We start from the raw sequence: 24,723 nt of genomic DNA on the forward strand, positions 1-24,723 counted from the left end.
AACACCCAAACATTCCATTTTAGCTGCCTATTGGCACCTTAAAATAGTGAAATTAAAAAAAAAAGTAAATCTTGTAATCCTCAATGAAAGTAACGTAAAATTTTAAACTCCTTTTCAGAGAGGAAAGAGCACTAACAGAGCAAAAGGCCCACTGCGTGGCCAGAAGAGGACTCAGGGATCAGCGTTCTGGTCTCGACTCCAGCTGGCTTTTGGTGTGGCTTCTGCAACTCAAGTTTCTTCGTCCATGCTTATTCCACTTCTGCTGCTTAAACAGCTTTTGCAGAGATTCAGGACCCTCAGAGAGGGGGCATTGCTCATACTAACAATTTTAGCAGATCTGAACTTTCTTCTCAAACAACAGATTATTTTGAATGACCTTATAGCTTTATATTTTTCTCATCACTGTATCAGTTATCTCAGCTATCTGGTTTTTTATTACACTTAAAAGCAGTTGAGGATATTCTATTTTACATTAATGCAGTTTGTCTTTGAACTGGTGAAGGACTGGCTTGCCTTTTGCTGAGCTGAACAACTGAATTCTGCAACCTCAACATATTACACAGGACGGTCATTTCACTCTCTGAAGTTTAGTTGCAAAACAAAACGATTTGATCAAAAGTGCGTTTTGTGTTAAAACATTGCTGTTATGTCATATAGTTGCATTATCTTAAGATGTGGTTTTATGCACAAGCTATGTAACATTTACCTATCATGGGCTCAAAAGTGAAAAGAAATATTACATATTGTGTAAGCTTTTCATAAGTAAAGCACTATTGCACTGCACTATAAAGCTGACGTTGAAATTGCCTTCCTTACTCTGATGTCTCTGTTTACATATATATTTAAAATACTGGTCTTCTGAATTGCAACTTTGTAAAAATTCAAAAAATGCCAGCATTTTTTACACACTTCCTTTAAATTTAGTTGCAGAATACCCGAAACTAGAGTGTTTGATGCAAGAACTCTTACCACTTTACCTAGAGACCTACTCATTTATTTTACTCTTCAGATTACATGACAGACATAATCTCTGTTCTGTTTTATATAATAAAGGATTATCAGCATATTTCAGAAACTTTAGTCTCCAGCACAGACAGACATCTTGCACTGGCACAAGTTCAACTTCTAAAGCATTTTTATAAAAAAGCTCATTTAAAAAGAACTGGCATTTCCAAATAACAAAAACTGTATGGACGGGTTGAAAGTTATGGCAAAGCCAGCCACCAGTTTGTTAAAAAGAAATAAGCATCAGTCACACAAGAAATAATGATTGCTTATAAAAAGCCCACGTTACAGTACAGCTTGACCATAGAGTGAGCAGTCACTACATTTTAAAGAAAATTAATCTTGTGTATACATCTAACGTGGAAACAACTGCATGAAAGATTATATTTATTTATACATTTCATGCAGGCAGGCCTCTTAATAGCTAATGAATATTACACCCACTTCATATACCAATGAAGTTAAGTACAGAAAGTCAGTAGAGCAAATTTTAAGAAAACCTCTGAACTCAATGGAAGCTCGATACCTTCAGCGCCTTTGAAAAGCCAAGATACATACCATTCTGTAATACCACATGCCAAATATTTTAGAGAGTCAAAACCAGACCACTGGAATCCCAGCTTTAAGTCCTCTGCTCTAAGTGCATATTTCCCATGAACGGAGCTTTCTCTCAAGGACTGTACTGCAAAGTCACAGATGTGTCCTCATAACAAGATTTAAAAACCCAAACAGACAGACTTGCCAAAAAACTGCAAAATTGTCAAAAAAGAGCAAAAACTTGTCAGCTTGAAACACCGATTTCCCAGTACAAGTGAAACATGTACTATGTAGTAGAACTTCAAATCACAGTAATTTAAATCTTTATGAAATTTTAGGAATTAGCATTTTTTTTCCATATGAAGTTTATGTCTTTTGATGTGTTACAAGAATAAAAAAATACTTTATGAAAAAGTATGCAACTTTTAAAAGTCCTTAAGAACTTCATGGCAGGTTGTTATTGGTTACCTATTACAGTTTTAATAAGCATCCACGAGGTACTGAAACTTGTGACTGAAGTTCTACTGTATCATGGAAAAAGCAGTAAGACCATACTAGAAAAAAAAACAACTTAAAAATATAGAATTAGTTTTTGCTTCATAAAGCATTTAACATTGATCCACTGCACAAGTGAACACAAACACAATACAGATTTGTCGAGCATCTTCTACATGAAGTGTACTACTAATAAAATACACTTCAAAACTACAATCTAAATCACCCCAAAACTGAGTTAAATGCTTTGAGAGCCAAGTAATGAAGCAAAATATACCGTGAAAAATATGGTAGATCGCTGCACTGCTTTTAGCAAAGTACATTTCCTGTATTTGTGAAGAGTTTGTAACGTAGGGGAGAAGAGGGTGGCGGCTATTCTGGCACATACTTTTCCTGCCTAGCCTAGGAAGCACACGACTTTTACCTGCTTTTCACTACGATGTGCCTTCATGTTAGCAGTTCCACCTGTGCTGATCGAATGCCAGAGCAAAAGGGCAGGTTAACTTAGAAAACAACGTCCCACAGTGTCTGTAAACGACTTTGAGATGCCTTCCATTCTCAAGACAAGGAATTTTAAGGTACATTAACATGCACTCAGTGCTGACGCATTTTCAGTAATTTCAGAGGAGACAAAGACAGCCCACAGATAGACACTGCTAGTTACCTGTGTGTGTTTATATGACTACCTTCCATCAGAACATGTTCAAGTCAAGCCCTTTGAACGGCACCTTTCTAGTTTTTAAAGGCTAATTAAAATGTTTGCTGCTTTCGATCTTCAAGAAAAACCCCCGCTACTTTGACTCTTTAAGTCGCACCATACCAGTTAAAGACTGAGAATCAGGATTTAGAGGTACAATCTACTACTTAATAGTCTACACGAATTGATGCCCTTAGGGCTTATTTGCATCCTTCTGTCTATATGTTTACAACCTAAACCCCAAAAATTTATGTTAGAACTTAATTGCTTTTTCTGGTGCAAGATCAACTTTTATGCTCCTCTGAAAACTTCAGGCAGCTTTTCTGTTTAAAATAATGAAAATATTTTAACTGCATCTATGCAAAGGTGCTCACCCCTCAACAGAGAGAGAGAAATCAGTAACTGTAGATACAATAGAAGGAAAGTGCCAGAAGAAAATGAAGCGGCAGTAAGGACAGACTTTCAATGCAGAATCAGAAGACCTGAATACAAGCATGCAGGCCATCTGAAGCAAATTTCTGGCACAAGCATATTTGTCACCATCACCACCAAGGAGTCTCTTGGTTTTAAAAAGCCTTGTTTGGCATCTGACAACACAGTGCTTTGGCATTAGTGCTCCAGATAAATCTCACAACCCAGACAAATACTTATCTTGTTGTTTTTAAACATACACCAGGAAAAAAGTAGAAAAAACGAAATAAACTGCTCAATAAGAAAAAGTCTATATTTGAAAGATGTTAGGATTAAAAAAAAATATAAGAAAAAATCAAACACTATTCCACATAACAAAGGGAATAAGATTTAATCACAATATACTCAGGCTACAAAAGAAATGTTTTAAATTTAACCTCAGAAAGATTGATAAGATTGACTTACTTTATATTTACAGCATATTTTGATAATATCTTCTCCATTAATGTGAGAATGACTTTGTTCATCAGGCATTTCAATTAACCCCCCCAAATATTTAGTCTATGTCTTTTATAGATGAAAAATGGAATTAGAGTAATTTTTTGCTTAGTGAGCTTAGAACAAACCTCACTTGCCCTGCAATTTCATCAGTACTTCTCCTATTTAAGAGAGAAAAATATATCCAGAGCCATTCCAATGAACATGCTAACTTACTTACACCAGCCTATTACCTCATTACTGAGGTTTACTATATCTCACTTAAAAAATATTCATGTTTTAAAAGCAGAAAAACAAAGAACAATGAAATCTAGACTGCTTGATCAAAGTGATGAAACAGAAATCGCTTTTGAAGAGCCCACTTCCCAAATACACATTCTCTTTCCCTTTCTCTCTGTATTTATATTCAGAACAAGAAATGCAACGTTTGTAAACTCAACAGTACATTTTAAGTTTTAAAGTTTGGGGTTTTCTCCCAAGAAGTCAAATAGCAAAGCAAGGAAAGGTATTTGTTCTAAAGGGAAGGAGTAAGGGCAGGCAAAACTCTTGATACGCATGCCAATCAGAACAGTAGCATGTCAGTAATTTCAGTATGACTGACATGTTTACAAACAAAAAAAAATAACAATTTAAAGCCATACACTCTAGCTAATAACTTTCAGACAATTAAGAGTAATTTATTTTTTTAATTTAAGAGAAGTTATTTTACATTGAATCAAGTTACTATATGAGCCAAAAAAGCAAGAAATTTGACAAATCAAGGGATTAACTCTTTGGCAGTAACAGAACAACATCCTAGTACTATGGCATGCCATTTGTTATACTGGAGCAATTGCTTTACGCAGCCGTACAAAGATGACATAAAAAAAAAAGAAAAGAAAAAGGACTGAAATTCTATGGCTTTCTGTAATAAATTTATTAAAGGTCTGACAAAATGGACAACGTTAAGTCTTCTGCACAACTGATGATGCATCAGATGGTTGTGACTAATGTCTGTGTCTGTTTTCCCTCAGGTTTAAGGGTGGGTGAGCATAATTTTATCCACAACTGGAAAAATGATGGATCTAATGCAATACAAGTCACCTCAAGCAAACATCCTGGTAAAGTTTAGGTATCTATCTCCAAAAGGCAACACAGTTGCAACTTCAGACAGTTCTGGTTTCCCTCTCAGGTTTCCCTCTCTTCCTTTCATATTTATACTCTGAATATTCTCACAGTACTGTATAATTTTCACAAAACATTGATTATTACTGGGTATTACTTTCTGAATTATAGGTAGGAAGTCCTTTATTTCCTGTCAGAACCTAAACTACTCTTTTTTTAAGCACGCTTAATAAAAAGAAAAAAAAAAAGTGTTATGATGCACTTCTCATTTCACCCATTGTTAACTCATGCAGAAAGAAAAATTCCAGGTATCTCAAATTCATTACAGAAGATCATGCTTGCTTGATGCCTGAAGGTTCTTGATTGATGTCTGGACTTATAAATGAAACATCTTCAGTGTGCCATTACAGCTACACAAGCCCAAGCACTTGAAACAGCCCAATCGAGCAGCAATTCTTGCATTGAAAATGAAAACACTTACTGCCTAGACTGCGGTTCCACTGGTAGCTGAGTCTACCTAATGGTTCACTACCTAAAAAGGAAGGTCTCATTCTCCTCATTCTCTTGGGGTTTGTTCCCTTTTTCCATCATTGTTCCTTCTTCACATCTTCCTATTCTTAGTTCCATGGTCCTGCCTCTTTTCTCACAGGCACACCAGCCATTATCACACCTTCCAATAAATCAATTCACCTCGCTAAAATGACAGAAAGCTGACATGTCTTTGCTGTTCGTTTTCTGCTGTTTTGGAGAATGACAAGACTCCACAGAAGAGCCAAACAGGTATCTGAACCAGCAAAAAGCAAACAAGAAAAATGCACGCCAGGAGTGTAGGTGTGGGGAAGATGAGAGCAGGTAACACTACAGTGTCAGGACACTACACATTTTGTTTACTGCGTCTTTTGGCACTACCACCTCAGCTCCTCCTCAGAATGTTCTTTTATGTAAGTGTATACATACAACACATCTATGTACATGTGTGTGTATACACTAAGTACCAGATTCAACTATTAAGGGACAAAGACTAAGTTCCCAAAAGGACTTCTCCAGTAACTGGAGACAGAGTGCACTAGAAACCTTGCCCTTTTCCTCCTATTATATTTGCCTTTTAAGCAGAGATCTAGTCAAAGGAAGAAATGGGGGCAGATTAAGAAGGTGACAAAGAAACTGATAAACAAAAAAAGCCCATTCCTGAATTCACAAGAAAAAAAGTGCTAAACATGCCAGAAATTTTAATAGGGAAAGAAGTTAACAGAGTGAATAAAGTAAATAGAATTTACTCTGGTAAGTATGTAATATTATATTACATATTAGTCAATTTGTATGGTCAAAAATTTAAAGTTATTTTATCTATATTAAAAAGAAAATATAAAAACTCCCACAGAACTAGAAGAAAGAATGTGCAGCACCAACAGTGATTTTGTTTAGAACACCAAACTGAAGACCTAGGAGGCCACTCAGTTTAATAAACATGGGGAACTTCAGCAGAGTGACCAACATGGGAATGGTTTTACAACCTGTCTTAAAAATTCAAAGGTCAGAAATCAGCAGCAGAAACCACAAAGGAAGTATACTCTGATAAGATGCAATATTTTAAGCAGCAACAAAACAGCTGGGATGAATCAATGGAAGTGTAACATTTGGTAGAACCCAAAGAGCTAATCTGAAGGGACAGATCAAATATTTGATGAGACAGAGCTGAGCAACAACAAACAAGAGCCAAACCCTGAGCACTGCGTGTGGTTCAGCCCTCCCACTGGTGACAGCCAAGAAGAGAAAGGGTGTGAGGAGCAAGAGAGCCACCTTTGCAACGAAAGCAAACTAGGGGCAACACCTATAAAGCGGGAAGGGGGGACTCACGGACACTGTATGCTTGTCCAACACAAAAGCCAAAGTATAATATATTGGACAGTAGAATGAAAACAGAAATACATTAAGTGTGAAAAACAATAGCAAAAATGAACCAGGGGAGGGAGAAGAGAAAATAAAAATAAAAAATAAAAAATAACAAAATAAGAGGTTATCAAACCTCTGTTGGTTTTGTAACTCTCTTGGTAACCCCTGGAGATGTTTAATTTTGAAGCCAACACTTCTGGTTAGCTAGAGATATTAAAATTGGAAAAACACATGGTTTTCCACTACTTTAAGTTGTTTATGTGACATTTATTCATCAGCATAGTTAATAAGAGTCCTTTTATTGCCAACTCTTGTATTTGCTATCACACTGTTGTACTAAAACAAAGTAGAATGGAGGACAAGATTTCCTTTCATCTTTTGCACACAATGGCAATTCTGAAAATGCTTACTAAGCTGTCTTCTATTTTTATACTCTTCAAATTAATAACAAACCAGTGTTCAATAGATTAACTTGGGGAAAGGCAGGGAAAGAGAGCCAAAACTCCCTAAATTCATAATACATACAACACACAAAATGTGAGTTGCATCTACAAATAGGGACGACACTTTCTGGAAAGCAAAGCCTGTGGAAATACTTCGAAACGCACAAGCATTATATTTATATTTATTTATATATTTATAGTTTTATATTTCATATTTATAGAATATTTATTAGTAATCACCTTTCTTTATACTCCTCTGCTGTTCATTCATTGTGGGTAAAAATTTATGCAGCCTTCCTAAGCATGAGGCTTACCGCAACACTTCTTTCACAAAGCAGAACATAAGACCACCTCCCTAAAACATCCTGCCAATAGTCTTTTAAAAATATCACAGTGAAATAAATGAGATTACCTCACTGCTAAGTTGCTTACCAGACATGCATCTGTTTGAATGTAATCTCCAGGGAGCTACTTGTTGCCAAAGAAACTCTGCTTTATAATACCCACACTGCAGTAAAGTGGGGATTTGGTAAACAAAAAGCCACTGAAATTTTGTCAAAATTATTTATACATACACACTATGCCTATGCACTGGAGAGAAATAAAATGCACAAAAGGGCACTATCACACACCCAGAAAAGGAAGTGTTACTTTCACCTTTGCGTGCTTAAAATACAGCGTATCAAAAAAAGGTCATTTGGGACACTGGGCCAGCATTGGAAGGAGAATTTGGGAGGCAGAAAAGGTAGATCTAAGGGGTGTACCAAACCCAAAAAACCCCTATTTCAGTACAAACACCAAAATGCCTGCACGTCAACAACAAAAAAATAATTACAAGCACTCCTTGATATAGAATCATAGACTGGTTTGGGTTGGAAGGGACCTTTAAAGGTCATCTAGTTCAACCCCCCTGCAATGAGCAGGGACATCTTCAACTAGATCAGGTTGCTCAGAGCCCCGTCCAACCTGACCTTGAATGTTTCCAGGGACAGGGCATCTACCACCTCTCTGGGCAACCTGTATATAACGCATTATCCTGGTGGTTACATATTTTAAAAGGAAAGGATGTGGAAATCAGGAGGTGGGAAGGGGAATTTTCCAGTATTCACTTGAATACATGAAAGTAAAGCTTGCCTGCCTTTCAAGATTCAACTGGTGGCTAGCATTTCTGTAACGTCTATTATGTCTCCAAGGTATTCACAGCAGTGAATACTCACGGTGGTCAGTCTAATACCGCTATTTATCTTAAAAACTTAAAAACAACTTTGTACATTGCCTGGACAATGACAAGGAAATAATTTGAGTAATGGACACTTTCAAAGAATTGATGAGTTTTCAAATACTTTTAATCTCAGTAACAAATGAACACAGACACGCACAGCCTCAAACACCTGCACGGTATTCAGCTTTTCTTAGCACCGTACTAGTCTTCACTGCCCTTGGAATACAAACACGCTAGAAAATTTGATTGCTACAACACTGCCTACAGCTTAAGAGGATAGTGTTGAAGAATCAAACAACGTAATCCGGTAACCTTTGCAAAAATAGCTTATTATTAGTTATTACTATTTAAAATAAAGATGGATCATCCTTTAGTACTAGTATTTTTTTTTTTTCTCTTTTTAAAGCTCTGTAGATAATTAGTCTCCTAGTTCTTCCAAGAGACAGTTCCTTTTATCACCACTGTGACCAAAATACACGCACTCTTCCCTTGGCAAACTTACCTTAACGCTTAGCAAATCACTTTCTACTACTATCATAAGGAAATGTAGCGCAAATTAGTCCTCCTACCTGCTAATTTTCCTCCTTTTGAAGTTAACAGGGTCAATTAACATTTTTGCAGTTAAGAACTGGCAGCTTCTATAATTATTAATCAGTTCAAAACCAGGATTTCAATATGAAAAAAGAACCTTCATAATTAGTAACCAGTAATTCAAAATACTGAAAAGCTCCATGTTAAACTATTACTAAAGCTTTAAAAGAAATAGAACAAAAATCTTTCTCTTGGTGAAAATTACTATCATCCAGGTACAGCAACTAACTGCCCTTCAGAGAAAAATTAGTATTAACAGAAAGAAACTCGAAAGACTTAGTTAGTTGTAAGTTAGTGCAGCAGACATTCAGGTGATATATCTCATCAATATTGTCCACAAAACACCTAGGCCCCAAACTTCATCAGAATTTGAACCTGAATTTGACGTGCAGAACAACTGGCCAAGGCTCTGAGCAAGCTTTTCTAAACATGGGCAATGTTTTGAGCAGGGGTTCGACCCAGATGGCCTCTCAGAGTGCCTTTTAACTTGTATGATCCTGAGTGCACTAAATATTCCCTCCCCAATTTAAGGCTCCAATACCATTTTTTTTCCCAACCCATCACAACACAAAACCAAAACCCTGAATTTGATGCTTGCAAATGCAAGCAACAGCCGTAATCAGCAAGGCTTGTACATGGGCTAAAAAATGCTAAGTATCTTCTCTGAAAAAGTGAGCTAGAGTCAGAATTCCAACTGCAAATTATTAAAATTCTCAAAATTCAAGATCAACTCAGATACTAACATTAGTCTTTGTATAACGCTTTGTATAACTAATTATTACAAAGGTTATTTGACATTATCTTGAATAAAAGAGATTCCTTCATGTTTATATCCACCTTAGTTCTCCATGTATTCTACCCGTAACTTCACAGAGGAGCCTTATTTGAAACTCTTGATGTTAAGACACAACTCTGAGCAATAAACACGCAACACATGGATTGAAAGAGAAAGCATTGTTGACGGATGATTTTTTTCTGAATATCTGAGGGAATAATGATTTCCCCTCACATTCAAATATTTTCTGGCTTTTCAGTGAAAACTAACAGAATAAGAACAGTATCTTAAATAAACACGAGGAAAAGCATCTGATATGATGTATCCTTTTGAAAATGCATTTTTGTTAGCAAGCACAAAACAGTGATTTTTTGTCTCAAATATATTCTGCCTGCGTTTCCTAACCATGCAAACATGAAAGCAGTTATCTCCAGGTCAAAGTTGTTTCGAAAACTGCAACAAAAGTCATTTCCAGTAGAGCAGTAGTATCTCACACATAAAGAATGTGATACTTCATAGGATTTCAATGTTTTTGAATTTCATCTTACTTTCTATTCTTTATTTAACGACCAATTTGTTTTGAGACTGATGTGGGTTATGCAACAAGACATCAAGAGATTCGGAGAGCGATGGATAGCTAACACTGTGTTCTAATACAGTGGACAGCTGGTCATACAGTGTCTTGATTTATGTCAAGCATTTACATAAATCCTTCTCTTATGGATTTCATCACTGTAAAATCTCCAGCTGTGAGCACTGTATATGTAAAACGGAGGCACTTATGGACTGGCTTCCATCCACACCTCCTCACTTACTAACATGAAAGCCATATTCCTGTGCTATTCCTATTTATGTTACAGTGGAAAAAGAAAAACAGATAGAGGAAACAATTTCTACATAGACAAGTCCTTTACATGAGTAACTCTAAGGAGGGTTTTCTTTTGTTGTGCTTGTCATACATTTTGTAACCCGATAAAAATCAAATTACATGCAGAAAAACTAGTTGGGGTTTTTTTGGTTTTTTGTTTGGTTGGTTTTTTGGGTGTTAATTTTCTACTGAGAAAAAGCCAGCCTCTTGAAAAACAACAGCCAGTTGAGAAACAACTTCATGGAGAAGACTGGCAAGGTTGTGCTTCGCTGCAGCTGTGCCAGTACAGGTAATGGCACCATGATGAGCACAGAACTGGTCCGGGTTCCTCAAGCTTTGATTCAGCATGTGAACCGCGATGGAGATTAGACCAAATTGCAGCCTGGATCCTGGACTCTAACAGAGCAATATCCTTGGAGAGGGTGTGGAATATAGGAGAAGCCACAAAAAAAGAGCTGTGAAAGCTAGCTAAGTCTAGTTTTCACATGACGGCCACCTGATTTCAGACTCCAACCAGAAAGCTCTTTTGCTTTAAGTATATTTCGCTTCCAGTATATTTCTGAACCTGACTAGCTCAAAAATAAAAACCATTTACAATTTATGTCGGTCTTGTTTATCTTATAATGTGAATACATAGCAAAGACTAGGATAGAAGGGATTACTGGGTACATAACTGCTGTCTTATCTCTCTCAGGGGCATTTTACTTGAAAATAGCTGCGTTAAAGTACTAATGTCAAAGTTCCTGTGCTCGTAGCTTTTCTTGGAACAACGTCAGGACTTTGAACTCCTTCAATTCGAAATTGCAAAGCAACTACTAGACTAAATGGGAGTTGCGTAATCTGCCTGAAAGACATTTAAAGTTACATATTTCACAATGTTTTTTAAACAGCACATAAACTCTACTTTAAGTTTTAGAACTTAAGTTTTGTTACTCATTCCACGCTGGAACATTCTTCTGCTCCCAAGTGAAAAATGGGTATGTAGTTTCATTCTTTACTGAAATTCTGTACATTTTGGAAGAAAACCTTAATTTCAGATTTGTGTCTTAATAGAGCACTAAAATAACATTCTTCATTCAGACTATTGCCACTTTATTTTATTATTTTTTTTAGATAATTGCTTTTCCATGTATTTTCAAAATGCCAGCACTTAGCAGCTAGGCTAAGTTAGGTTTCAAACACTTTCTAGTTTTTCATACAAGATAATGCATACCTGACAGATAGTCACTTAATCCTCCACAAAACCTTTTTTCTTGGCTTAAAAGAAAATCTCTGTACAGAGAGTGAACAAAGAAGAAATTTAAAGTGGATCAAGCGGCTTTTTGGGTAGGCAGCGATACTCCCTACATTACTGCTAAAATTATGCTCTTCCAGCTAGTATAAAAGTTATCTTATTTGCTTTTGTAGTTCATAACTGACACATGCACAAAAATGATGCTTGTACTTCTAATGAAAGAAGTGTAATTAAAAGCAGTGATTAGCTAACTGACCCCTAGATACAGAACAACAAAAACCCACTCCATAGCAAAAGGACTTCAGATAAATTCAAATCTCCAGCAGATTTTGAGAGATGTTTGATAGTACATATTGGAGTGGAACTGAAGTCTAAAAAAAAAAAACCCACCAAAAAATACATACCATTGATGCATAGACACCTACTCAGATCTTTAAACATGCTCTAATGCATACATTACTATAGCCCCTATGCTCATAACAAGGTAGCATTTGAAGTGACTCAAACCAATGCCAGGCTATAGTTTGGTGAAAGGAATTTTATTTCAGATTCAACTCTTCTGAGTGTAAGCCTCACTTCACGAACATACACAAATAGATTTCACTGCACTGCAATATGAATAGCAGATTTAGTCTGCCTGTGAAAATAGGCTTTTCCTCGTCTCCCCCAGCACTCACAAGCAGTTAAAACTCTGGTGATTCCCTGCTTCCTCCACAGGATCTTAACATCCGCAGCTTCAGTTGCAAAAGGGAGTTCATTTTTTAAAAAAGTTTCAGTTTCTAAACTGCCTATATTAAAGATATCTACATTTCCTCTCCTTAAAAATGTTCATATAATCTTTACAATCTTAGATGGAATTCAAACTTGAAGTATGTTGCAAAGCTTAATGGAAAGATCCTGAATCTAATTTCTATAAACCTAGCATTAAGAGAGATGACAAATTTAAAAACCAAGTAAAGCATCCTTAAAAGAAATGTATTAAAATACATGCTATAAATTTGTGACTATTAGAAAAGTATATATTTAAAGTTCTGTTCAGTTCTGGTAAACCCAAGTTAAAAACAAACAAAAAAAAAAAAAACAAAACAAAGAAGGGACCCATAAAAGCAACAAGATAACTAGCAGCCTGGAACAATGACCATATTAGGAAATCTTGAAAGAATTGGGTTTGGCTCTAAATTAAGAAAGGAAACTAAAGGATATAATGGCAGGAATATGTAAAATAATGACTGGCATAGAGCTATTTTTCGTAACACCTCGCTTCCTCTCATACCTCCCAAAGTAGCAGCACTGGCCAATGAAATTGGAAGAAGGAATTTAAAATTAAATACATAATGTGCAACTAGGTCATAAACTCCAAGTGACCGTTGTAATAAAGACTGCAAAAAAGATTATATGCTTATGTAGGAGTTAACAGGAACACCAGCACCATGAAGGATTAAAGTGCACATGGAATACAATCAACCTTTCAAAGTTCACACCAGACCAACTAATATGGTGTAGGAAAAACATTCCTATGGGATGAAGGTTCCTTAATAACCTACTGCATGACTTTTTTGGTGCAGTTGTTTTTTGTTTTTCTTAATTAATCTTAATTTACCGTGTTAATTACAGGTTGCTTTTACGCACAACATGTCAGATTAAATAGACCATTTCCATTCCTGGCCTTCAATCAAAATTTTTCAAAATGTGGAATTTTTAGCTTATTCTTAACCATGATTACCACTGGGATTTTTTCAATAAGTATATTTTATTTATCTTTTGTGCCGGCATGAAAACAGATATTTTATTTTTAGCTCTGGTAAATGAAAAAAAAAAAAAATTAACTTTCGGAACATTCCGTTCCTCCTGCAATTAAATGATGAAAACAGAACTAAAATGTAACTCTCAAATCATGTGCTATTGCAGCACTACTTCATTACTTTAAGAATGAGATTTCAAAAGCTTAGTGACCATTTCCATGCTGAAGTCCCGGAACAGTTTGAGAACTTGGACAGCCTTTTGTCACCCTACCATCAGTACATTAAAATCTCGAACTCTTTACAGACACTGCATGATTCCCCTTCATCTCCTGTTCATGTATTTGAAAGAATAAGAAACACTTTTGGTACAAAGCAGTAGCCCTATCAAGAGTTCCAATATTTCAATCAAACCACATTTTCCTAGTGAAATAAGAAGCCCTGCTTCTGGAAATGAAAACAAGAGGAGGAAATAAAAGAGCCTATGTAGCCCTTTAAACTCAGATTAAGCCTAAAGTGTTTAAATCATGAAGTGTCATGCTCTTTACAAATAAAGAGCCTAACTTTCCATAATCCATAAATTATAAAAAAAAATTTTAAACTATGTGATTTCAACAAATGTCAGAAATGTACTTAAAAACCATTTGTGCCAAGTTTTGAAGCTCTTAAAAATGGAGCGTTGTATTCCTTTTTTCATTTTCTGTGATATCTGAATTTATTTTTAGGCTTTTAAGGGAAGCCTTATTTAAAATAAATTATAAAGGATCTCCCATGCACAATCTAAGAGGATCTATAGAGCATGTACAATGGAGATTGTATACTTGTATACATACTGTTGATCTTCATGCACATTTATCCTGCAGCATAATGTTAAAATAAGTGATAACTGAAGAGATTTGGAAAAAAATTACAAAATCAAATTATAAAAATCAAGAGTTTCAATATGTTGTCAATTACTTTCTATCAGTGTCTAGTAATAAAGTAAAAGAAATTTCAAATCATTAAAGTTTAAGGTATTTCAAGTTCTCACATTCAGTAAGTAAAAATCTAAAATGCTTTCTGTTTAATATACTTTGATTAAATGATTTTACAATATGTAAATAAATACAATATGGGCAGCTTTACTATTTCAATCAAAATGTTACGACTTTATTAATAAAGAGGCCTCATGATTACACAATTCACAATTGCTAAAAATTATTATGCCCAGTTAGATCACAAATACGAAACCTAAACAAAAAGGCAAACACACAAAAGGAGAATCAACCCTTACCCATTCTTGAAATATAAAACATGTGCTCTTTGAAGCCCTGTTTCCAGGAAAAAACCAAGTTCTTGTTCATGTGCAGTGGGCCCTGGCTTAGGGCTTCTGTTTTGTATATTGGCATTAACTACCTAAAAGAACAAAAGGGAAAAATGTATTTAGAAAAAAAAATAAAAATCAAGTTTTGTGGACTTTTACACAGAATACTTAATGTTGGAAAAATCTTTTTCATTGTAGGCGGTGGCTAGTAGAATATTTCTATCCTTTTCTCCATTCCCACCTAAATATAAATCTTTTTGCTCTTAGATATACCCTTAAAGGTAAATTATTCACCAAACAGAAATTGCACTAAGAAAAATTTTATAACACTTTTTCAGAAAATGTTGTGAAGAATGGTATACAAAAAAGGAATATACAAAAAAGCATATTTGCAACCTTATTCGGTAGCAGGAGGTGACTGTATTAAAAAATCTAAAACTCTATTAGGTTAGGAAAGACTGCCGCAAGAAGCAGTAAGATTAAAAGTGATCTCCAGAGTGATGGAGCAAAGCACTCACTCAAAGCACTGGCACAGGCTGCCCAGAGAGGTGGTGGAGTCTCCTTCTCTGGAGATATCTAAAACCCGCCTGGATGGGTTCCTGTGCAACCTGCTCTAGGTGAACCTGCTTTGGCAGGTGGTTGGACTAGATGATCTCCAGAGGTCCCTTCCAACCCTTACCATTCTCTGATTCTATGATTTCCAAAAAACAATTTAGAAATAACTTAATTTGTATTACATCAACATTAAAATGATCTCTCAAAATGGAGAGCTGTCAGCTTTCATTTGCCTTCATATTCACCACATGTAGTCTACCAGACACTGAAAGACAATAACAAAACAAAAAAAAACAAGCAAAAAGCTCTCAGAAAAGTAAAAATGTGTATGTTTTCAAAAAACAGTATGAATTACTTTTCTTTCTCCCATCACATCAAAGTTTTTCTTTCACTTGCGTGACCCTAACTGTATCTAATAACCCTTTCAAAGATAACTGTCAAATGACAAGCCTGAGGCTTGTAAGCAATACGTCTGAAAAAGAGGGTCAGATTGATACTGCTAGCTTGCTTCATATTTTAATAGTATTCACAAGCCAAAGAATAGAGCCCCAGTGTACTGGATTTTGTCCAGACATATCTCCAAGTCTAAATAAAATGCAATAGTGTGTAACTCCTAGAAACAAAGGGTACCGCAAATTTTCTTTTCTTAAAAAGAGTATTTATAACACCAGAGGGGTTTCTGCTAAATGGTAAAAAACAGAAGACAAGCTTAGCAGTGGAAATGAAAACAACAGGAGGAAATAAAGGAGCCTATGTATCCCTTTAAACTCAGATAAAGCCTGAAGCTTACAAATCATGAAGCGTTACGCTCTTTACAAATGAAGAGCCTAACTTTAACTTTACATAAATTCATAATCCATAACTTATAAAATGGGGGGTGGGGAAAGAAAACAGTAACTTGGCTAATATTCTGCAGAGCTGTTAGGAGGTTATATCTGTCTAACATTAAGAAGCTCAGCCATATCAGCTTTCATCTATAGGAAACAGGTCTCCTACATATCTAGTACCTCGGATTTTAAAGGCAGCTGTAGTTTCATACATACAGCAAGTAATATATTAATGAGACAAAATGACAAACGGGCTATCAAGTCTGAGAACATTGTCCTGACCCAATTTATAGAGCTATTAATATTTATCTGAAGTTCATCTATTTTTTAAAATCATATGTTTATCTGGCTATCATATCTGATGATTTTCTCATTATCCCAGGATTGTGCCTATTAGTTGAAGCAAACACACTTTCAAGTTACTATTCTGGACACCCCACTGATATGGCAAGTGTCTTGCTGACAAGTACAATGTTATTTCAGAATTTTACCTTCAAGTAGCTTTTTGAAGAGCATTTAAGAGCAGTTAAGTTATTGGCTCCAAATAAACATCAACAAGATCAATTTTCAATCTTCATAGCTTTGTTTTGAATTATTTTTAAGAATTATCTGAAAAGCTAGTAAGTATATACATACAACATACATATTCCGATACGTGTGTTTGAAAGACACCATAATCCCTTGTTCATAAATTAACTACCATAGCATAACAAGAGGCCAAAGATCAGCATCTTGAATATGCACAGCAGTTCAGTGGAGCTCTGTCCCTTTTAGACTATTATCACTATTTTCTAAGAGGTCAGAATGAGAGAAGAGTCAGAAGGACAGCTACCAGACTTCCATTAACACACACTAATTTATTGTCCAATTGGAAGCGTACATTGAAGTCCTAAGAAAACAAATATTAGACATCTTTTAGTGGAGCTACCAAAGTGTTGATAACACCACATCAATGAAAGATGAGCCACACAATTCTTTGATTAAGCTAATTATCCCAGCTTACCCTTTCTATCTCCTGAAGGTACAGAAGAGCAATATCCCCAGCCTTCTCATAGCATGTAACAATTTCTTGTTCACGGTCCACATGGAGGTTGCTAGCCGAAGAAGAAATTGGCAGCTTCTCAAGACAGAGACCTGGGGGGGAGAATAGGGGGGAGAAGGAAGGAACAATTTCAAACGAAGCATTTAAAACTAATGTCATATAATATTATATCTAAAAAATGGTCCAGGCTAAGTCCCTTTGGTCAGGGGAAGAAGCAAAGAAAAAAAATAACCCAAAAACTTATGCAGGTATGGTCCTCTGATACAGACACAAACAAATACATAACAGCAACTCCTCCTTAATAATTATAAAACCAGAATCAGCCATTTCTTTAAATGTCATTTTGATTTAAAGACATTATGACAATCCACCACCAAAGTACCTAGTGTCTTTCTATATCAGTTTTAAATTACTGAATATTTCGCTTTTCCAGAGTGATCACAGAAACCAAGGCAGGGTGACGAATGGCACACAAGGTAATACTAAACTTAGTAACTGTGCAAGGCAGAAGCACATATAAAAACAAATATATTTTCAAAAAAAGACGGGGTTAAGAAGTGCAATTTTTGTATTTAAATTTAGTAAGGGGTGGCTCACTCTCATCAAGGCACAAGTCTTTCTCTCTCAGGACTTATCCAAGAAATACGCTATCTGGTGCTCTGAAGAAAAAACAAAAACGTCTTTGCTTGTCTAAAATAAAAACCCAACAACTCTTACTAATTGATGCCATCTCCTACCCTCTATTACAGTTATTTTCAAGGTAATTAGAGAAAACAGCTGGAAAGGACCTCAAGAATACTAAGCCATTTATCTGACCAAGGAATCAACCAACCCCAAACACTTGTCTAACCCGTTCTTAAAAAGCCTCTGATGACAGGATGCCTTGGCCTTTCTATGCAAATCATTATAGAGCTCAACTATTCTCACAATAAGTATTTTTTCATAATGTCTACTAGATCTCCCTCCCTAGATTAATTACTCCTAGTCTTCTTCACAGAGAGATGATTCCTTTCTTTACAAAAGATTTTTTCAATGTTTAGAGAGAGAGAGAGAAACATGCTTGTCACAAAAAATGTCAACTCTCACTCATGTTTCTTTTCACACTTCCTTGGCAGCTAATCATCTTTATCTCCTCTGGAGACTCCGCAACTGGTTACTTCTATCTTGATTCACTCTGTGGAAACTGGATACACAGCTCCACCTGAGCCTCAATAGCACCCAGCAGAGAAGAGGAAAGACTTCCTGGTTTTGATATAGAATACTTTTTAAACAGAGTAAAAGTTTTAAACAAACCAAAACAACAATAAAAAACCACCCAAAAAACAAATCAGCAAAACTTTAGTGCCTTTCCTTACATATTAGTAAGACATTCTCTTCTGTTTATGATCTGCAACAGATCATCAGCTCATATTCTGCAAGCCAGTTGGCAAGCCATGCTGCCTCATCAGTTACCCCATCTCATATTTATTTAAATACTGATTTGTATTTGAAGTGTAGCACGTTCCACATGTTCTTAAGAGATTTATTTCAGGTCATTCTTCAAGCTTGTCAGCAGTATATGCTGATCCTAAAGTGCCTTCAACTCTTCCCACATGAACATAATTCACAATTTAAATGACCATATTCTCAGTTCATCATCCAAAGGTTTGAGAATCCATTGCCGGAGAAACTAAAAACAAAACAAAAAAAACCCCAACAAAACACATATTTACATATTGGGCAGATGTCTGTTGAATGCCCGGTAGTTCAAAACCCCACTTCAGAGAATAATTTATCAAAGGATTTCTGTCCATCAATACTGTAAGGTGGGGACAGTATGTTTCATTGGAATTACAATAGTTAGTTACTTACTAAAACAACTTAGGAAGACGAAGCCATGGAATCTGGAGTTTATTTACTGATAAACTCAAAACTATGCAATATTTGTGACCTCCAGATACTTTTAAAACATCTATTAAGTTTCAATATCTCCCTACAGAAGTATAACTCATCTGTATAAAAACACATCAAGCCATATTTCTGGTTTGAGAGGATGCCTTAAGTCTGTATCAGAGTTTGTTGGCCACCTTTACCCTCCAATCCACCCTTTTACCAGTACAAACAACACATATCCCTACAGCCCTATTTGCTAGCTATATACCCAGTTAAGACAAAATGCTGACTCCAGTACTCAATGCTCTGCTAAAGACAAAATAAAATTCAATATACTTTTCAAAAACCTACACATTCTTAAAGTGCAGCAAACACACAAGTGGTCGGTCTCTCAAAAACCCACCAAACCCGAGTACAAGCGACATTGGATTTTCTGACATGTTACGGTTTTCACTGAAAATAGTCTACAGTAGCCTATGCTAATCTTTCTTTCAATTTTCAATCAAATAGCAAATATCCAAGAAGTTCTTTTGTTAACTGTAAGTGAAAGACCCAAAAGCACCAACATTAAACTACAGAAAAGGTCAGTTACCCTGCTACTGCAGTAGACTTGAATGGATCCTCTGGGAAGAGGATCCAAATGTAAGGTTGATGTTGGACAGAAAGTTTGCAGTGACCTACACAAACACCTTCAAACTCAGCCTTAGAGGTGACCATAAAATACAACAAATGAGCTGTAATAAAAACATTGAATGACTGAAAGCACCAGATAGTTGGTAAGCGGATCACTCCTCCCCACCCCTTCTCTCCGATGACAAGGACAGTCAGTGCCCCACAGTAATCCCCCACTACATGAAACATATTACTCAGCTGGTTATTTGTAGATTTGACTTGGATTTATTATTTCTATTTTTATACTTTATGGCCACAACTATAATCTTGTTAATCTGAAAAACTCACTATAAGAACTTTCTCTCATTTTAGCTGAGAATTTTCTTTAAGATATGAAAGTACCTCAATGCTCTGCCAGAAACTTTAAGTAATGCGGAAGGAAGTACAAAATTCTAAGTGTCCTTTGACGAAGTAGATAATACTATTTCTTAGAGTAACTTTATTATACAACTAGTATTCACTGTATTTTTTCCTGGTATGTTTACTACAACCCAGGAAAGTATGTACTTTTTAAGCATACAATGCTTTGGAGCAGGAACTTCATTTGGAGAACTATCCTGAAATGACCACTTAACAGGACGGTTTGGACACTATTTTTTTTTGATGACACAAGGAATAATTACAATTCAAACGTATCACCTAGAAGAAAAACCTTGAATAAATTATGTTTTCTTTAACAAGTTAAAATTAGAGTCACTCCAGACTACTCATTTAGTTTTTTTCTTAAGTACAGATGAAGTTTAAGAAATAATGTATTAAAGTACATGAAAGTATTATTCAATTTTAAATAGATATAAATAGCAACACAGCAATAACCACGCAATATACTGGCCACTGCTTCACAAGAGTACTGAGAGATGATAAAAAGGGATTATTATATTAGGCCCTTGAAAAAAGACCAAGCAAGTGGTAACATACAGAATTGAGAAAAATGTGAATTTCAAAGAAACACTAATCATCCTAAATTATCTGCTGAAGACTTTTGCATATATTCAAACAAGTCAGTTCTCCCCTCTACGCTTGTTACCTCACCCGCCAGGCAGGAACCTCTGCTATTCTCCCTCAAAAGGGCAGGAATTTCTTTCAACTGTTCATATGCTTCTTTGAGATACTCAGAAAAGAGGTACGTGTTACTGCTATAAAATATTATTGTGTTTGTTGTGAAGGTTATAGCTATTGGTTTATTTAACTTCTATTGGTTATTTTCTGCATTCAAGAATATCACGTCAATTGGTACCACAAGTTGACTTTGATATTCATGGCTTTTAAGTTTAAGCCCTTCCAGTCAAAATCACCTCCAAGTAAAAGCTTCCAACAAACTGGGTCAGTTTTATTCTGGGAAGACACTTATCTCATACATATCTAGTCCTGGTATCAAGCAAGATGACTCCTGAGGGAAAAGAAAGTGAGAAGCAATGAAATGAATACGAGTCTGTACTAGTTAAGCTTACGTGTTTTGCGAAGTAACTAAAATTGCTGTCAAAAGAGCAGAACAGCAAAAAAACAGTATTTGGACAAGAAAAGAGTATGCCTGATATTTAATTTACATGATAACTTGCGAAGTTTTTCTTTAAATCCTCAAAAACTTTACAAATTATCTGCATTTTGTAAAAGATTCAGAAACGAAATAGTAGATAGCTTTGTCACTTATTCCAAGTAGCTTCCTTGTGTCTATGGTCTCAAATCAGTGGCCAAGGTTATGCCAAATAAAGTATTTCATTTTTTACACATACCAGAGTAGACCAGCCCTACCACCACATATGCACACTGATCACTACCCAAAAAGAAAGGACTCCTCAGTAAGAACAAATAACAAACCAACAATTTTTCAGAAACCTCCGTGCAATATATTTGCTTATTCTTAGACAACCGACAGTTTTTATGTTAAGGACAATGACACTGATTACTTTTCATTTACAAACCACTTCAAAAAAAAAAAAAAAGGCAAAGAAAGCAGACTTCTAAGTCCTGTACGAAAACCGATTAACTAACGTTCCCATTTCATTATACAGATGCATTCATTATACAAAACAAAAATTACTCTAAGGTCAAAAGGAAATCCACAGCACAGTTCAGATCTTTACCAAGTACTCCTACCACCCAGAGCACTACTGCGACCATTAAGAAAAAAAAACACCACAAAACAAAACCAAAAACAGAAGGCTGAGAAAAGTGTATCACATTTACTGCACTGTGTATCTGAGGATTTTCCATGATGCCAGCCAGTACCTTGTCTATATAAATTTTGGAGACCACAAATAATAATGGACCCGACAGTTTATCTACTGTTTTCAGTAGGTAAGTCAAAGGACAGAGGAAAAACAGTGAAAGACTATTTTATACTTAAGTAAATAAATATACTTTTGCAAGAGAGAGAGTCACATCAACAGATAAAGATTTCTGTGTTTGCTTCCTGTTTTCATTAAATGGACATATAAAATCCAAGTGTGTTTGAGTATACAGCACTTGTTCTTCCCTATACAATATGCAAAGCAACACTGGCAAGTGTTCTAGATGCTGTAAACAGAAAAAACCCCACCTTTCCTCTCCTTTTAAAGAAACTTCATATCTAGCTTATATATTTAGAACAATTATATAGAGTACAGCAAACGTTTATTAGTAATTTCGAAAGAGGACATTAAACAATCCGAATCACTGCTATCAAGGAACTCCCACAGTTTTTTTCTGAGCTTAGAACAAACACTGCTAATCTCACTGAAGGGATGGACTTATTTCCAGAAGCCCTCAATCAAAGATTGTGACTTGCTTGCACAGAATTATTTTAGAAAGCAAAGCATGAATTTTTTTCCTCTTCAATTCCCTACTGGTATTTGTAACTTAATTATTATAAAGGAATGGAGGAAAAGTAAGAACAGAAAATAGGGAAATATATTTATAACAAACTACCTCTTACTTTCACAGTTAACTGCAGATAGACTGTCTTAGTAGGAATTGCCTACTTTTTTAGACAATCTAAGGAAACACAATTAATTTCTCTGACTTTTCAAGTACCTTGTATTGCCCAGGGAAAAAAAGTCTCCAACAACTGTCAGGACGCAGGATCTCCTCCATGGCTAGTTTCATACACAACTGGCTTTCCAGAAAAGGCATCAGAAAGAAGGTCAATACCCACTTCTCTCAGCATACTTGAATTTAAGGGAAGCTGCTTTGGCAGCTCTTTAAAGAGAGTCACTCTTTTAAACGCAAACTACTTACAGAGAATTAAATTCCATTCTAAATGACACCCGGGGCAACATAAGCACAACCTTCCAGAGCTGAAGACAACATTTTATCACGTATGCTCATACTGCAATGTCATTTCATTAGTACAGCTTTTCTAATGCCATAGTTATGCCAGTGCTTTTAAGTGTCTTGATGTTTCTCAAAGTTAAACAGAGAAAAGGAAAAAAAAACCAGGAACACTCATCTCTCTTCTGAAGTGAACACCTACTTATTAATCCAAGCAGTCAATAAAACTATAACAATATTTTTGGATTTCTTACAATATCATCTGAGATAACTGTTGTGAAAAGATTGGTCACACTTTTCCTCTAAACGTAATGACATTCAAGCCTTCGTATTTTCTTATGAATACAAAATAGATTTCTACAGTATTTTTAAACAAGAGAGATCAGCATTTTCATGTATGTACTTGTTTCTTGAGAACGATGTGCCAGCCAATTCTTGCTTTACAGTAGATCCCTTTGACAGATAAGCACCTTCTAGAGGGGCTGAAAAAGCTCAAACTAGAGATAAAAGCTGGAAAAAGGACTGATAATTGTTGCAGATCCTGGAGTGAGTGAATCTCTCTCTGAGGAACCCTCCCCAAAGCAGAAGAGCTGCACACCAGTATATGGAGTGGTCATCAAGGAAGCTGCTCTCTCAGGAGAAAGGATGGTTTAACTATGGAATTTATAGTTTTGCTGTAAATTGACAGGATTGCTCCTACAGGCACCTCTAAGGAAAAAACACCATGCTCCACTGTGACACCAGTTCTTCCTATGGCATGAGAAAAAAGGCCAGAGTCACTAATTTTTAATTTTGGTCCACCATTTTCTCCCTCTCCTCACTCTGCCAAAGGCAAGATTCTGAAGAAATTCTAATGATTTGGAAGAAACCAAGAACAAGCAAAACACACCACCAAAATACTCAGGTCCTAAAGAAGTTTATTTTAATAAGAAGTATATTATTTTCATTCAGTGTTTGGATTTCAAATACCGGAGCTAAAAGTAGCACCGAGGAAAGCAGGACAAACTCCTGGGTTCCCACCCTCAAGTCCCTGCTCCAGCAGGACAAAAGTCATAAAAATAGAGCGGGGAAAGACATCTATAACAAAGTTTGAAGTATCTATGGCACAGGCTTCCTAGACATGGTCTGCAAACTGCTCGCTGATGGGCTGCAATGTTTGCACAGCAATATAGGAGGAAGGAACATAAGATGAGTTCTTGACCCATTGCCTAATGAGGCTAGAGATCCCCGGCATAATTACTAAACCAGCTTTCATTTAGCATTCTTCCATGAAGAGCTGCTTGGTGTCTGCTGACACAGGCCAGCAGTGCACAAGATCCCATTACAATCGTACATGATTAAAGTTAAGTGCAGCATCTTCTGCTAACTGCAAAGCAGCAATTCACATGCACCTGACCCTTTACTGAACCTAATGAGTATTTCCATGTTTCTATAAATAGAACTAATTAATAGCCAATCATTTAACTTGGTAAATGCAACATTAAATTTGAATATGGGTCAGCAGCAGTAAAGACAGTCTCACCTTACTCAACATATATCATCTAAATATAAACACAGTTATTTGAACAGGCAATATGAGATGTAAACTGGCCTGCAGCAATAAGGCTACGATCCCGTAATGTCACAGGCTAACTTACAGACAACATCCCTCACATACTTAACAAGAACTTGTTACTGCAATACCACACAGC

At 35.9% G+C, this 24,723-nt stretch overlaps 1 protein-coding gene across 5 annotated transcripts in view; it reads right to left on the minus strand.

Annotated features, from left to right (window-relative positions):
• TTC7B (tetratricopeptide repeat domain 7B) overlaps positions 1-24,723 on the minus strand; it is a 152,353-nt gene that overhangs the window by 99,462 nt on the left and 28,168 nt on the right. For all 5 annotated transcript variants that reach the window (XM_074585502.1, XM_074585501.1, XM_074585500.1 and 2 more), the window contains 2 exons: positions 17,201-17,331; positions 14,786-14,907 (listed from right to left, as the gene is read on the minus strand). In XM_074585502.1, coding sequence (XP_074441603.1) covers positions 14,786-14,907; positions 17,201-17,331 — 253 coding nt within the window. The remainder of the gene's footprint in view (positions 1-14,785; positions 14,908-17,200; positions 17,332-24,723) is intronic.

The sequence above is a fragment of the Larus michahellis genome, chromosome 4 (assembly GCF_964199755.1).
Source record: "Larus michahellis chromosome 4, bLarMic1.1, whole genome shotgun sequence".
Taxonomy (NCBI): Eukaryota; Metazoa; Chordata; class Aves; order Charadriiformes; family Laridae; genus Larus; species Larus michahellis.